The sequence below is a fragment of the Centruroides vittatus genome, unplaced genomic scaffold (genome assembly GCF_030686945.1).
Source record: "Centruroides vittatus isolate TY-2023 unplaced genomic scaffold, ASM3068694v2 contig_2682, whole genome shotgun sequence".
Classification (NCBI taxonomy): Eukaryota; Metazoa; Arthropoda; class Arachnida; order Scorpiones; family Buthidae; genus Centruroides; species Centruroides vittatus.
This window is the reverse complement of record NW_027121707.1, coordinates 1,028,388-1,046,513: the sequence shown is the minus strand read 5'-3', so window position 1 is coordinate 1,046,513 and position 18,126 is coordinate 1,028,388. Positions and strand designations below refer to the sequence as shown.

General features: G+C 28.2%; 1 protein-coding gene across 1 annotated transcript in view; it reads right to left on the bottom strand.

Moving 5' to 3' along the window:
- LOC136971686 (DNA-directed RNA polymerase II subunit RPB1-like) overlaps positions 1–18,126 on the bottom strand; it is a 39,939-nt gene that overhangs the window by 2,347 nt on the left and 19,466 nt on the right. The window contains 18 exon segments of the mRNA XM_067266161.1: positions 929–1,132; positions 1,206–1,388; positions 2,872–2,976; positions 3,056–3,403; positions 4,261–4,485; positions 4,560–4,765; positions 7,447–7,552; positions 9,132–9,254; positions 9,256–9,277; positions 10,517–10,727; positions 10,937–11,159; positions 11,802–11,930; positions 12,024–12,362; positions 12,832–13,041; positions 13,866–14,076; positions 15,267–15,391; positions 17,103–17,235; positions 17,375–17,595. Coding sequence (XP_067122262.1) covers positions 929–1,132; positions 1,206–1,388; positions 2,872–2,976; positions 3,056–3,403; positions 4,261–4,485; positions 4,560–4,765; positions 7,447–7,552; positions 9,132–9,254; positions 9,256–9,277; positions 10,517–10,727; positions 10,937–11,159; positions 11,802–11,930; positions 12,024–12,362; positions 12,832–13,041; positions 13,866–14,076; positions 15,267–15,391; positions 17,103–17,235; positions 17,375–17,595 — 3,324 coding nt within the window.

Below are 18,126 nucleotides of genomic sequence, written 5' to 3'. Positions count from 1 at the left end.
AATTAAATTGTTTGACCAGTTATCTTTCTCTATGTGAAGACAAAGACACCACAAAATCATAAAAGTGAAGGCATCTCTTACATCTACTTTAATGCTGAATTCTCTTGTCAGTTTCTGCTGCTACAGTAGAGCATCATTTATCCGAAAGTCAATCAACTGAAAGGGTTCCAGTTGGACTGTGTCGTGCCGAATCGAACGTTTTCGATACCAGATTAACTTCCAAAATATAATTTTTTCATTTTTAATTTTTCAATATATTTATTTTGTTTGTACAAAATAAAGAAATAATTTTTAACGATACAATAGCCACGATTATTTTTAAAAATTTATGTTAGGCTAAACATCGACCAAAATTCAACACAAAGCGACACGCGACAGAAAAATTTCAACATCGGATAGGTTAATATATTTTTTTGTACATAATCGGTTATCCAAACAACCCCAGTCCCCAACTGATTCGGATAAATGACGCTCTACTGTGTTTTCAAAACACTTGATATAGAATTTTGAAAAACTATAGAAGAGAATATAGAATGATAACAGCAGAAAGAGTGACAAGACTAAAAAGAAAACTGTTTTTATTGTTGTATAACTGAAAGAACATCAAACTACTACGAAAATGACATTTAGTAAAACTGAGCAATTCGTGGGCCAAATCAATTTACTCCATTAGAATATCCTTGAAATAATCGTTATTTCTATATTTTTAAAAGTTTATTTAAAACTAACAGTTTAAAAAAATATACATTATTTTAAAAAATTTTATCAATTTCTCCACTTTGTTTTGTGGCGTTAATCAATTTGGCAAATGAGTGGATCATATTCAGTATAATTAAATTTATAAATGCTTCTTACACAGAAGTGATTTATATATAATTCATTAATTTAAAAAACTATTAAAAAATTTTTTTATATGAAAATTACTTACTGTTTCTTCAAATGAACAGCGCATCAGAGCTCCCGTGTCTTGTCTATTTATTCCATGACGTGTTATAGCCATTAAATGACCTTTTGCTGTCATAACATCACAAAGAAGGGCCAAATGTCTATAATTTACATACGAACCATCAAATGAAATTACGTGGTTCATTTCTTTTTCTACCGCCTTTCTTACAGCTTCTATGCCAAGAACCTAAAAAACCAAGATATAGAATTTACAACCAGTTTCAAAATTTATCATCTGTATGTATGCAAATTTGACATACCGAAAATATTTCACAAATATCGTTAGAATAAGTCCGAACTGGATCTACGTCCCTTTCGCTCAAAACTCTCATCAGACTGGTACCGTCGGTTTCCAGTAACCATTCGGCAATTGCTTTATATTCTCCCGTTTCGGTAATCACAATTCGTTTTTTATTATCTGTAGTGGGTAGATGCATATATACCTGCAAAATAATTTATTTTTTATAACACATGATTAGAGCAGAAAGACATTTGTTAGAAATGTTAAAAGTAAAACAAGTTCACTGATCCTTTCACAGCAGACTAAATTTAAATAGAATTTGCATTTTTACTAATAATAATTATATTCATTAATAAAGGTATAAATTATAAACCAAATGCTTTACGAAATATAAACAGTGCAACAAGTATGCATGCACATATCCTGTTCCCAAAATCTGTTCTAAGGATTCCCAATAATTCCACTTGTTTGGGATTAAATTATTGTGTTACCAGAGATTTCTTTTAAGCATTTGATTAAAAAAATATCTAAATAAAAGTATTGCCCACAAACTGATCTAGCAAAATATATAAAAACTAAAGTATAAGATTCTATCGGAAACATTTTCAGACAAGCATGCTCTTTTAAATTCAAGTTGTCACAATCATTCTTTGGCGCACACAAAATTTTTGAAGTTACAAATAATGACTGTAGTTATATATAACACACTACATACTGAAGTATACATATCATTAGTGCTTTGTTCAATTTTCATACAAACCAAGCAGCAGTAATTTTGAGCTCTTCTGGTGAGACATTATACATTGAACTATTCTCAAAACTGTAGGATTGCAGATAAAGATACAATACAAATGAGACTTATTGCATCCATAACAAAAGGCTAAGTACCATTTGTATATTAAAATATATGTATATACTAGAGAAATTTTACGAAAGTAGCGAAATGGATTTTCATAACATTCCCAGTCTACACAACAATAAAACACTTCATAGAAAAATCATACATGCAGTTGAAACATTATATCATTTGTGATCTTATCTTAAATTTTTTTACGAAGAAAAATTTAGGAAAAACTAAGATTTCTTTGTAACCAAAATTGATAAGAAAACAATCTACTGTTTAAAGATACCAAAATAGCTTTGGAATTCTAAATATTTTACAGAAAAGCTAGATTTTAACACAAAATACAATAAACATGAAAGATAGTTATATGAATTTTTTTTACCTTTTACTTAGATGATTTTCTAATTATTTTAAGTTACAATATAAGAAGATATAAAATTATTATAATTTTAGACTTCTAAATCACACACAAATTTCAGAGTCCAAATATTAACACTATTGGATTTTATTACACATGACGACAGGTGAGCATTACCAAATATACAAAATAAATAAAGACTAACACCGATATGTATTGATAATAAGTAAGTCTAAAATGGATGGGATGTGCTTAACTTAAACTTAGAACATTAAAGAATTAAATAAATTCTCTAAAAATAATTCAAATTTACAATAAATTGAATTAAATTTGAAAGATTCAATGCAGAAAATAATTTTTAATTTTGTGGTCTTATAAATCAAATTTATAATTAAAATTAGTTTACTGAAATTTTATTACATTTTACTGAAGTAGTTTTTAAATATTTAAAATTTTAATATAACTATAACAAGTTTTACAAACCTTTGTGATAGATTCAATACCCTGTAAAGTCATATCACTCAACATATTAGCTTCAATACATCTTAAAAACACATCATCTTCCATTTTGTCTACTTGATCTTCTTCCTAAACACAAAAATAATAATAATTTTACAATGAATCAAAAAAATATTTCAGTTTAATGTGAATAAAAACAAAACTTTACTTCTTGAAGTTTACTGTCATCACTATTCATTATTCGAATACGCAAGACAAGTTTTTCAGCATTGTCGTCATTAAAAATACAATTCAAATCATCTCCAAATCCAGCATTAATTTTTTCAGCAATCTGTTCCATGGTGAGTTTTTTATCGGTCATACGTTTACGATCTAATTCAATACGCAGCAGCCATGGTGAAATTCTTTGAGGGTCAAAATCTGGCATTTCATAGTAAACATTTACAAACTCTTGATCTTCAGCTATGACGGTGTGTTGAGGATCAGGATCGTAATAAATAGCCGTATTAGCTGTGACTTTACGTAACGTGGTATGTTCTAAACGGCACAATACATCCTGAAAAAATTTCATTTATTTTAATTTTAACTATTAAGAATTCAATCAATGAATTTTTGATAAATTGCTATTTTTATGTTAAAAAATATGAAATATATTTTACAAACAATTATTTAAAATATCATATTACAGGTGGCAGTTAACGTACTGCCACCTGTAATATGATATTTTCTGTTTTTTCAGGCCACAATGAGAAAATTTGATATTTAATATTTTATTATGATATAAATAGAAGGGTCATTACATAACAGTCAGTAGAATGAAGATAAAAAAAATATATCAACAATAACTGGCCGTATGGCCTGAAACCGGAGACTATATGACCACAGGCTATTTAATATTTAATATTAATTACTTTATATGTAACAAAAGAGAATAATTAAACTAGTTTTTTATATTTTTCCTTGTTTTAACTATTCACTATTAAAAAAAAACACTATCAGATGAAGTGGTTTGACCACCGACTGCTGAACCCCTTCACGAGACTCATGGGGTGGTTCGATGGTCGGCAGTCAGAAACCAAGTTCATAGACGTCTGCAAGAGGCCACCACTAGGATGTAAAACAACGTCTTATGAAGCCAGGATAATTTAACCTTGAGTGAAACTACATTGGTTATAGCGATGTCAGGCGACGGCCGGCAGTCGGTGGCTCTGTGAGGCCCTAACCAGTACGACAGCCAGCATGTCAAATGACAGTTAACGTGTTTAAAAAAAATAAACATTAAATTCTAGTTATAATATATCCTTATACAACTTGATATTTTTCATTACACCAATATCACACACATTCCTCAAATTGCAAAAAATATTGAATTAAAAATTACACGTTTAATTTAAAATATGTCAGCAATGATACCTTTGCCTTTTCAGCATCTCTTGCAGCAGCTCCCGTCAAGAAAACAGTTAGAGAGGGAGTTTTTGGTTTCTTGGATATATTGATAATTTCTTTTAATCGAGGAACACCAAGAGTTACATTTTTAGCTGAGACACCAGCGTAGTGAAAAGTATTTAGGGTCATCTGAGTCGCAGGTTCTCCCAAAGATTGAGCTGCCAATGCTCCAACCATTTCTCCTGGTTGCACCTTAAAAAAAAAAAAACACAGATTTTGAATAAAAATAATCAGTTTGATTTCTAACAACAAAACTGAATATTTACTTGAGCTTGATGAAATCTTGTTTCAATTTCACCCAACAGCCATTCAAAAGCTTCAGTAGACAGACGAAATTCTTCTGCAACTCGTTTTGTACACAATGTCGAACGTAATAATGCACGGAAAAGTAAAGTGGCATTTTCGTTGGCCTGAACACTGAGTCTGTCTTCGCCAGGAACAACCACTAATTTTTTGACTAGTTCTTCTACACCTAAAAATAAATAATTTCTAGTTATAAACTAATGTTTTAGATTATACATATACAAAAACATTAATTTGATTTTCAAATAAATTTAACAACTTTGAAGATTAGAAATTTACAAAATGTAATTTTCAGTATATGTATAATTCTTAGTTTTGAAAAAAAAAAAAAAAAAAAAAAGAATTGCAAAGTAACTTAAATTTTATAATAAAAAACAAGTTAGATTTGCAATTAAAACTATTAAATTTTATTCAGAGTTTATGAACATTAATCATATGAATAAATATATTAAAATGAAGTCACATTCTGGATATTTATGATGTCTATAAAAATAAAGTTTTAATTATCTGACCTTCAATTAGCTAATATTCTGCTTTATCTAGCACATGTCTTTGATATCATGTAATGTTGTACACTTGTGGATGTCATTTTGCCCATTTCTACACCTGCTTTGTTTGTCAATGCCTCGTATATCATCATGAAAATAGTTGAATTTGATAAAAAAGCAGCCAGGAGAATTAAGTTCAAATTAGAAAATTTATAAAAAATTTTCAAAAGAGAATACATAAAAAGTGTAATAAAAAGGAATTAACAATTCCATGGAAGAATCAACCTTTCTTCAGAAGCTATTCGACCACCTCAATATGTAAAATGTTAAAATCTTCCTTCTAATGTCTAATGACAGCAATAATAATAAATGTGTAACACATTTTATATCACACTAAAGAAAGCAATAATAATGTTGCGATTAAGGACTAGAATTTCTAGACTTTTGTGTAATGTATTTCTAATATTTCTCTTAATATCCGGAATGTTGTCCTTGAAAAAGTTCTAATATATCCATTAAAACAAATATATGAAACATGTTATGAAGTTTAAGATAAGTTGTTCACCAATGCTGCATGGTATTTTCTAGAAAATGTGATAAATATTGGATCTCTTTTGTAAATGTGCACGGAGAATCAAAACAAATGGAAACTACATATAAAATAAAGAAAAGCATTTGACACCATGTACCATGTTAAAGTGGTTTTGTATTATTTGTGTGTTTTGTTGTAAAATAACTATGGGTTCTTTACATCCCTCTTTGTTTTATAAAGAATGTGGTGTCGTAGAATATGCTGACATATTTTATTTGTCATTACAGGGAAGATACTTTTTATAATCTTGAAATATTGGGTTGTTCGGAAAGTTCGTAGCGATTTTTAAGAGAAATAAAAGAAATTGTTTTAATACTAAAAATATACTTTTATTCCATTATGTATGCGCCATTGTTTTTAATGACGTGTTGCCATCTATGGGGCAGCTTCATGATACCCTCTTCGTAGAACTTTCCAGTTTTTTCCGCGAAAAACTGATCCACGTGGTTTTTGCAAGCTTCCAAAGTATCAAAGTTTTTATCATGAAGGGAATTTTGTAGAGAACGGAACAAATGGTAGTCCGACGGGGCAAGGTCGGGTGAGTAAGGGGGGTGGGGTAAAACATCCCAGCCTAGTTCCAATAATTTTTGGCGTGTTCGTAAAGACGTGTGAGGTCTGGCATTATCTTGGTGAAACACAATGCCTTTTCTATTGGCCAGTTCCGGACGTTTTTCTTTAATTGCCATGTTCAGCTTATCCAATTGGGAACAATACTTATCAGAATCAATTGTTTGATTCTGTGGAAGCAGCTCATAGTACAGGATTCCTTTCCAATCCCACCAGACAGTGAGCATGACCTTCTTTGGATGAAGACCGGCCTTTGGAGTTTTTAATGGTGATTCATTTTTCTTACCCCACGATCGTTTTCGGCTGATGTTGTTATAAATGATCCACTTTTCATCACCTGTCACTAAACGCTTCAGAAAAGGGTCATTTTCATTTCGTCTTTCAAGAGAATCACAAATGGAGATGCGATCCAGTAAGTTTTTTTCCGTTAAGTCGTGAGGTATCCAAATGTCATAACGATTCACGTATCCGAGCTTCTTTAGATGTTGAAATACAGTACTGTTTGATGACTTCACTATGTCTGCAATCTCTCGAGTTGTGTAATGAGGGTTTTCATCCAATAATGCTTTGATCTGGTCCTCTTCAATAACAGGAGGTCTTCCTGAGCGAGGAGCATCTTCAAGGCTGAAATTACCCGTTTTAAATTTTGCAAACCACTTTCGAACAGTTGATTCTGATACAGCACTCCCACCATAAACATCACATATCTTTTTTGCTGTTTGTACAGCATTTTTGCGTTTACGAAAAAAGAAAAGAAACAAGTGTCGATAATGCACGTTGTTCGCATCCATTTTTGCAATGAGCCAAATTAAACGCTATTTGAATAATCTTAACGGTTTTTTTGTAACGGACGCGTCTCAAGGTCATTTATCGTAATATTCATTGGTTTGTACAATTCTAATCATTTTTGCGTCAATCGGTGTCTCAACTGTCAGCTATCAAAAATCGCTACGAACTTTCCAAACAACCCAATAAATGTAACCATTCTGTATTGTGCGAGATGTTTGATGACGATTTAAACTTTCAAGTCCTGTAAATTATTATTTGAAAATTTAAAAGTTTAAGTTATATCATATTACATTCTTGACATTCTCCCTATTTGTTAAATTTTAATATCGTTGTTTCTAAATTTACCAAATTTTTAAATAAAATTATAGTTTTTACATTTTACAAAACAGATATGAAATCTTTAATAAAAATTACCTTGTACGACTCTCAATGGACTCAGGTCTGTAGGAGCTCTTAAATTCACATGAAAGATTTTCTGGGCATTCCATATCATTCTTTGTAAATTACAAGGTAATACTACCTAAAAAATATACATAAAATCTACATTATTTAACAGTTTATTTTTGTTTGCAAATGACAAAATATTTATAAAGTCTGTCAGTCAGTCTCAATTTTTACAATCGTATGATGTCAATATTGGATATTTCTGATTAGATTATTTAACCATAATATTTTAATTTTTTGGTAAAGTTTCAACTTTATGGAAATATCTTTTTAATAGAATGCATTTTATAGAAATTTTATAGAAATTTATGAAACTCAAAAAAATTAATAATAATAATTAAAAGAAGTTCTTTTATGAAGTCCATTTTCTGAATTTATTTATAAATATCAAATGATATGAAGTTTCTTCCCCCTTATGTTCATAATCTACAAATGGCATATTCAATTTGATGAGTGAAGTTATCAAGCAAATAAAATAAGGTCAATCTTTTAGACTTAAATTTTTGCTGTGTTAGATTTTAAATCCACATGTAAAAAAAAACAAGGGATACTTCCATTAGACACGAGATATTACACATAATTTTTTATTAAAATGATTTAATAAAACGGTAAAGTTTATTTTTAAAAGAATACATGCTACATTTTAAAAATTCTATATTTAGTAAAATATTTGCCAAATATTGCTTTAATCAAGGTAATTAGCAATGGGAAATTAAGAAATAAAAAATAATTAAATATATATAAAAAGGTGCACATGCATTTTTTCATGACTAATATAATTTCACTAAATAAATAAATCTGCAATATTTAAGAAACAAAATTTCAAACAAATTTTGAAAAATATTTCATAGTAGCTTTATTATATAATACATTAAACCTTTAATGGTATTATATTACTTATACTTAAAATTGAATTTAAATTCCCACATCTCTACATTTTAGGAAAAATGATGAATGATAAGTGTAATCCTATATGGAAATATTAATTATACTTAAAACTAAGAGGTCATAAACTGATTTTTAAGAATTCATTGCATATAATACAAACATATGCACTATCCCAAATAGTTTCAAGACACAGGCATTTGAATATTTTTCAAATGACAAATTTCCAACAGTTTACAATTTTCAAAAATTTCACTGTCAATTTCAATGCATTCTTCTACTCATGAGAACATGATCTGTTGCTTGTCTGAGTGTATTTGCATGTTCTTTTATATGGGCATCAGTATCCATTATGCAAGCTAGCAGTTGATCTTTTGCATTCAGCTTTCTTGAGTACACTTCATTTGATCCCATAAACAAAAATTTAACAGGATTACATTACATTGAAGATCTTGGTGACCAGTTAATGGGCACCACCATGACACCCACCAATTTGAAAAAATGTGGTTGAGATGTTGCTGATAGAATCTCTGAAACCATTAGAAATAGTGCACATGTTTATATGAACTTTTTTGCTTAAAATAAAATATCTTTTTAACTCCCAGAATATTGATCTTTTCACTCCTGGGATACTATATTAAATGATTTAATGTATTTTGTGTGTGTGTGTGTGTATGTATATATATATATATATATGCATATAAAACTTATACACACAGAATATATTAAATAATTTAAAATAAGCTTTGATCATTATATAATTTGCATACCTTACTATCACCAGTAGGAAATATTGTACGTAAAACTCTTCTGTCTTTTTCTAATCTTTCCCATTCTTTTTCTAATTCACTCAAAGCAGTGGCACTTCCCATCATTTCTCTGACAACATCTTCTGTGAAAAATACGTCTTAAATGTCTAGAAACGAGAAATTAGATATTCATATTAAAATTTAATAAATTTCAACTTAAAACAGAATTAGAGAAAAAACTTTTAATTATACATGAAGTAAATCTATCAATAATAATGAACAAGTAAGTACACAAAAGATTATTTATAATGAAGCTTGGTTGAAACAATCTCCATAAACCATAAAGAATTTCCTTATTTAAAAAGCTTTCATTTATATTTGTATTTTCCCTTGGTGTTATACAGCATTATTAAGTTCCTCAGTATAAAATGTTCAGAATTTAAACATGAAAAATTATTAAGCTTAATAATAATTTTGATAGAAAGGTAGAAGGAAAGATCTAGTCTGGAATGGTACTCAAAACAATAATTTCTACAAGTCAGGCAGGCAACTTTATGGAGTCTGCTAATTAAGCTTTCTAACACACAAAAAGATTCATTTGATCCATCCTATTTTTTATTCTTTCTGTTCTGTGGGAACTAAAACTTAGTCTTTTTTTCTTCTAAAACTATCAATTGCAACCAGGCCTACTGTGATGACAAAGACTGACATCTGGGAAAGATCACTCATAAAAAATTTTTGTTTAGCTCACCCAGATTTGATCCTAGGTCCCCAGACAATAGGCATGCTGGATGATCGAGGTAGTTAAGGCAGACAACTTATGTTATCCTTTCCTTCAAAATTCTGATCTTCTTAGAGCCTCATTTCCATTTATACAATGGAGATACACAAGTAACAGTCTGTTAATATTTGACATGACCTGTCAAGAGTACTACCTGAAAATTTCATCTGACAAGTTTATGGACAGGAAGTCCATAAAACAACGGAACCTAAGCATTAAAAAAAAGTTTAAAATAATATTTATAGAAAATGTGCCATTTACCGTACTATCCCCTTATGTTTTGGAAACTAGACAGGGTAGAAAATTTTTATCTGTCATCCACTGAAGACAGTGTTCACTAATCAAGATAAGAAAAAAAATCAACAATTATATTACTATATTAGGATCAAAAGGTTTATCTGCTAAGTATAGACATTCGCTTAATGCAGGTTTCACTGTATATGATCAAAATAGAATTTTATATATATCTTACAGACTAGGATAAATATTTCTTTATATGTATACACAGTATTCATATAAGTACAAATTAAAAGCTACGAATATATAATAGCAAATTTAGAATTAAAAAATTTATGCAAGTACCGGTACATGTTCTTTATTGAATACTAATGTGACTTTGTTTTACCTTTCATTTGTAGCATCAAATCTGAACCGGCTATCAAATGCTTTATCCGAAGGTTTAAGCGTTGGAAGGCTCTGAAATTCAACAGCCGACCCATCCAAACCATCTTCACCGTATCTCAACTGAATCACTTGACCAACACTGTTTCTTATAGTTCCATCATAAGTGGCCATTACACTTTCCATAGCTTTTATTAAACGTCTCTGAATGTAACCTAAAATATAACATTAAATAAAAACAGCATTTTTAAATTTAAATATTAAAACTAAAATAAGAATAATTAAGACTAAAGATGCTAACATTGGCTTCATATAAGAACTTTATTAAAAAAAAAACACATTTAATACAACATACAGTAAAATTTATAAATTTATTTTATATATATATATATATGAATAAATAAAATAAATGCATAAAAAATACCTGTTTCAGCAGTTTTTACAGCAGTATCTATAAGACCTTCTCTTCCACCCATAGCGTGGAAAAAGAATTCTGAAGGTGTGAGACCTGCTAAATATGAGTTTTCAACAAATCCTCTACTTTCTGGACCATTATCATCTTTGATAAAATGTGGAAGGGTACGCTTGCGAAATCCAAAAGGTATACGTTTACCTTCTACGTTCTGTTGCCCTACACATGCAATAACCTATGAAAATATAAGCTTTTGAGTTCACTCTACCAATCTAATTCAAAACTTTACACAAGAAAATATAAGATGTTTTATCATTATTTAAACTGTAAACTTAAATCTATTCAAAATACTATGCACAAATTTATTCACCATCCATGTTTACAAAGTATGTTTACTTGGCATGTGATTAGAATTGTTCTGATCTGAATGTAATTTAAACATAAATGAATTTGTTTTCAAATTAAGTTGAGAAATTATTCTTTAATGTAGTATTAATATAATTCCAAATAAATTTTAAGTAATTTATAATATGCAAAATATATTTATTATTATAGTTATTTAGAAATATAAATATGTCTGAAAATGAAAATGTAAGACCTAGTGCTCTACAATTTATAATCAAATTTTTAATTTTATAGTAATTAATTCCATTTAAAACATTTTGAATAGTACCAATGACAACTGAAAATTCTTAAATACCAATTTGTTAGCATGAACAATATTAAAAAATCATTAATAGCATTTTTCTGGAGTCAGAACAATTCATTTTGATGGAAAATGGGATGAATTATTAAAATATTAAGTGGCGTATATAATAGCTTCAATTATACATCTAAATATACTTAAATTCGAAAGCAATTAAAATTAAAAACTTACTTGAGATATATTAATTTTAGATCCTTTAGCACCAGATACTACCATAGCCTTAAAATTGTTGTATTCTGACAATGATTTCTGTGCACTTGCACCAGTTTTATCACGAGCATCATTAAGAATACGATTCACCTGTTTTAATAATATCACAATCATTATCAAACTTTTAAACATTTATTTGGCAATAATATTTTGACTTCAAAAATTCAATTTATTAAAAATAACCTGATTTTCAAAAGTCTGTCGTAAAGTGTTTCCAGGTGTTGGTTCCAATTCATCATTATGAGCTTTTTCTATGACATCAGTCACATCTTGTTTTGCTTTTTTAATTGTATTCTGAATTTCCACGTAAGTTTGAGGATCAGCAATAGTATCACCTATGCCAATTGTATGACCTTCTAACAAAAGCCAATTATTTACAACGGTCTGAATATGACCATAGAATGCTCCTGCCACCTCATATCCCAATTCTGCAAAAACAACATGCATCAAAGAACCACTAGCAGATCCTACTGTTTTCTTGCATACAATTCCACTTATTAATTCTCCATATTCAATTAAAACCTGTAAAAGAAATTTTAAAAAGTTTGTAATAAATCTAAACAATTTTAGAGTTTTTACAAAATAGAAGAAGTAAATAATAAAACTTTTTTAAAAATAATAGTAAGGTTTTTCATGAAACATAATACACAGTAGAATATATATATATTAACAATATATTCTATGTATTATGGAAATAAAATGCTCAATAAAACAAAAGCACATTGGTGTGGGGAATGATACTCCTAGCAGCTACGTCCATGAGTATTGTAAAAATAGATTGATAAGCAAGTTTTAAGTTTAACAATTTCGAAATAATTAATGTCAAGGATAAGTTAATTAATTTTTGTAAAACATATTAGTAAATAATGCTATCCTTATAAATAAAAAATTCATAAATATAAAATTATTATATTCAATTATATTGATGTTATAACTACTAAATATAAACTATTATAAACTTAATACTAAAAATAAAAAACATTATACTGACCTTTGTATCACCAGGAGAAATCCATTTGTAAGGGCCATCGTCTTCATCATCGGGATGAGTGCTATGGGTACGAATAAGATTGACATTACCCGGAATTATTAATGAGAATAACTGCTTTCCAGTCCATAAAGGTTTTGGTTTTAAAATAGCTGGCATTGGCATTTTTCCATCCCATATGGGTAAATACATTAACAAGTTCATCATTTGATCCTAGGAAATTTCAATACGTAAAATTATATTAAAATATTTTATGAGCTATCTTAGTTTCCAAAATATTACAATTCATAGATTTTTAAATTTATATTTATGATATAAATCTATATTCTAATTATGCTTATTTATTAAATTTTTTTAAATATAAAATGATCTTATGCTTAATTGGCTTAGTATTCAACATTTTTCTGTTTTTAACAGTTTTAAAATGCTAGATAAGATATATTTTTAAAGCATTATCTTAAAAATACAATAAATAATATTTCACAAAGTAAAAAACTTTTCATAAGAGATAAATGTAATACAGCAAAGCCTGTGATAGACAAAATTGAACAAGACTATACAAATTCTGATTTAGAAGATACTCAAAACAATTAATCAATCACTAAGTAGGCAGTTCTATATTTTTACTTTTGAAATGCAACAACATGAACTTACAGAATACTATTTCAGGTAAATGCTAAAATATTTTAATTAAGACTTCTGAAAACATTTGATTCCATAAAATAAAAACAGCAGCTGGAGGTACAAAATTTGGATAACTTTTTCTGGTTTTCTAATTTAACAATTTATTATTATTTTCAAACAAATTAAGAACCTAAACTAGCCTACTCATCAACTTAGTGAAACTCTTCTGACCTTGAAGAAACACAAAGTACTTTTTGTATTTTATTAAATAAATCTGTGTACAATTAATTCATCTACATTAATTTTTGGATTGAATATTTTAAAGCAATATCATTAACTACTATAATCCCAAATTCAAATCGGACATTACTAAAATAATCAATATATGACTGAAAAGTATGTAAATAGTTTACCTTTTCTAGAAACACATCTCTTTTTGTCATTTTCCTGACAGCTGTCAGTGTATCCTGTACAATTCCCATTACAGGTTTATTAGATTGTGGAGTAATGATTTGTCTAGGTACCAAAGCTAATTCTTCAACTTCTGCTCTTGTTTCTAATGACTGTGGAACATGAAGATTCATTTCGTCTCCATCAAAATCTGCATTATAAGGTGTTGTTACACTAAAAAAAGAATATTATAATGATTATTCACATTATGGTTATATATACATACATAAAGTTAAAAGATTATTATGTAACTGCATGAAGATATTATTTTATAAAAATTAATACAAGAGTCGGGACAAAATTATAGGAAAAAGAATGAAGTTTTTTTCTTTCTTAACATGTAATTTCACAAGATTGAAAAGGAGAGGAAGGATGAAATAGACAAACAGCATGTATCAGCTGTCTTTAATAGAAAAAAACAAAAGAAATGAAAATGTGTGCGAAACATATTAAGATCTATGTAACATACTAGCACTATGTACTAAATTAAAGGAACACAAAAACGATGCTAAAACAGGGACGAGTACACCTCTCATCCAAAAATAATTAAAAAGTTACATTGTGCAAAAGTGAAAGCTAAACAAGAAGTATAACTAGTATATGAAAAATTGTTTCCAATATTAGAAACAAATAATAAATAGGAATTATAAAATAAAAATATGAAAGTAGATGGTTTAAATTTACAAGAAGGCATTCTAGAATGATGTGTGCTTAAAAATTTCAAACATTTGGAAGTTTAAAAATGAATACAGGATCTTCTACCAAGAAAATAAAACAAATGGTCAAATTATTTATTAGCTATACAAATTACTAAACATTCATTCACATTATCACAACTAATCATATCAAACAGACATATAAAAACATTAGATTAATAAACAAGGTTGTTGCACATGAAATAGAGGTTTTGTAGAGTGGTATATTTTAATTTTAATTCATAAAAAATAAATCATACATGTAATAACAAATAACAAATTATTAAGTACAACAGACTGCAAGCTTCATTTATTTTCTGAAGTTGATTTAAACCTATATGAAATATATTTTAAAATGAAAAATGTATCAGAATCAAATTCAATTAACTTCCTTACACAACAGTTTAAACTTCAACATAACACAGCAGAAGCAACCATAACATTAATATGATATTTGGAGAAGGAACCAGTAGAGATAACAAAAAAGTTTCAAATCTGGAGAAATGAACATTTAAAATGAGCCACACAATCAAAAGAAACCATTGATAAAAATGAAAGACAATGTTATCGGATACATGCCAAATAATTCAAAACACATTCATTTTAAATATCGACATTACTTCATCTTATGCAACTTTTTTTTAATGCTTAATTAAATCTACGTCATACCTAAGATTTAGTCGAAATGTTGACCATGGTAATACTCTAATTCTGTGACCCATCATAGACATTTTATGTAGAGTTGGCTGTCTGTTAAAAATAATAACATCTCCATTACGAACATGTCTTTCAACCTGTAAAAAAAGTAAAATACTTTCATTTAGTTTAACTCTGATGTATAATTTGATTTCAATGCTTTACTGAAGTCTGTCTATAACAATTGTTAAAATGTGATGAATTGCAAAAAAAAAAACAAAAAACAAAACCCCGCTATTTTTGGTTTTGCTTGTCTTTATTATTTATTTGTAGTATAGTAGTGATTCTCTTTGCAGTATTTACAGTATTTGTAACTTTATTCCTATTTATTTATCAATAAATTTTTTGTTTCTCTTATGAAATCAATATGATAATTATAAATTTGGCTAATAATATTTTATAAACAATTTTTCTAAACAGAATAAATGTTAAAAAAAATATTGAGGTCTGTAAGTAGATGTTTTTATTTATTAAGTTCATAATTTTTATTCTCCAATCATAAAAATCATTTAATTTATAAAAACTTTCATACAATTTTAAGGCTTTCAAGCTAAAACATGACCATATCCACAATGCAGATAAAGTGATAGGTGGATTACTTCAGACAGACTGTTTAAGGATTATTTTAATTTGATATATAAATTATCTAGATTTAACTGTTGTATGTGTGTAAATTCTTATAAAAATTATATTTTCAAATATCTATTTTGTTTATCTTTTTAACTTAAAATAATGTATAGAAGTTTTATAAACTGTGTCAAAACAAAAGCAAAATGTAAACTAAAAATTTCTATTAAACAAATTCTATACTAAAAGCAGGAGAAATTTATTTGAAAGTATTCATGACAAATATTTTGTTTGTTTGATTAATGATTATTCAATACAGTGGAACCTCGATATACGACCTTAATCCGTTCCTGATGTTTGGACTTATACCGAATAGGACGTATACCAAACCAACCTTTCCCATAAGAAGTAATGTAAAAATGATTAATCTGTTCTCATGTAAAAAAAAACCCCTCTTGATATGATATATTAATGGGGTTGTAAAATAATTTAAGCACTGTTTGAGCACATTAATTAAAAATCTACAATGAAATTTATTTTTTAAGTTATTACAGTATATTGTATTATATTATTTAAATCCTTAAATCAAAATCAAATAAAACTCTCATCAATGCTAATAATCTGTTTAAAAACTGATTTAATAATGAATTGCAAAAAGGCAAATGAAAAGCAACAGAAAACTAAAAGAATGACTAGAATCACAATGGAACTGAAAAAAGAGATTGTTGAGAAATATGAAGGTGGCATGCGTGTTTCGAGATTTAACTGTTGCATACCGTATTCGGAGAACGACGATATCAACAATCGTGAAAAATAGACGTTAAATCTGCTAACGTTGCGAAAGGGGTTAATAAAAATAATAAAATTTTACTTACAAATTAAAATCTGAAAAAATTTAACAAAGTTATAAACCGTGGGACCATGAACGTCTAGTCTGGTCTAGTACACCGATAGTGCTACTTGTTCGTAGATGGCGCGTATAATTGAATTAAGTCGTATACCAAGCAAAATTTGTTTCGTCCAAACAGGATGTATTCCGAATTGGACGTATTCTAAAACAGACATATACCGAGGTTCCACTGTATTATGTAATTTTATCTTAACATGTTTCTAATCATTCTTAAAAGATGAAGCACGAAATCTTACAGTTTCTATTATATTCACTTAAATTTCACACACATCTAAACATATGAATAATATTTTTATTTAAAAATATATTACTAAAGATAATATTATACATACTCTGTAACCACATTGAAGATGAAGATCACTTGCTTTAGGATGAAATCTTAAATCAATTCTTTCACCATTGTCACGAATGATGTATTTAGCTCCTGGATATTGATTATTTCCTCTTCTAACTAATTCATGCATTCTTAATTTTTAATAAAAAACAAAATACAAATAAATAGTAATAAATTTTAAATTTATTTAATTGTTATAGTTAATCAATTAATATTTCATGTTAATTGAGAATATTTACATAATTATAAATGATTATTGAATAAGCTTACTTGTCAATATTAAAAGGTGTTACAATCTCTGGAAAAGTTAAATTCTGTGCTATTGATCTTGGAACTCCTACTTCATCAATTCTTAAATTAGGGTCAGGAGTAATAACTGTTCTAGCAGAAAAATCAACACGTTTCCCCATTAAATTTCCTCTGATTCTTCCTTCTTTACTCTTCAATCGTTGCTTAATTGATTTTAATGGACGTCCTGATTTTTGCATTGCCTATCCAAAAATGATATTTTATTATTAGTTATAATTATTTTAAAATAAAAATTCAAAAATCTTTAAAAAACAAACAGATTAAATCATAATGTATTGTACATCTTAAGAGAAGGAAGCATGTAGCAATCATCAATTTAATTAAAAATTATAAGACTACAGATATAAAAATTTTATAAAGTAAACAGAACATCAATAAAATGGAAACCTGCCTACCTGAAAAGAATTCTTTGGAACAGAGTGGGGAAAAAAGAAGGGTCTACTCTAACTCATACATGCTCTCAATAGCTCCATGTTACTGTTATGTGATTAGAATTTCTGACTGATTTTTAGTACTCTAACTGGTTTGTGTGCTGTGTATGGAGTTCATAAGTATCTCATACAAAAACTATTCAAACACGTAGCACAAGTTTTTGGACACAGTGAAAACTTCTGCATCATATAGTTACCAATTCTTGCATTCAAATAATTCCATCTACAGTTGGAATCAGTTTGGGTTAATTTGGATCTTAGTCCAAACTGATTCAAAGTAGG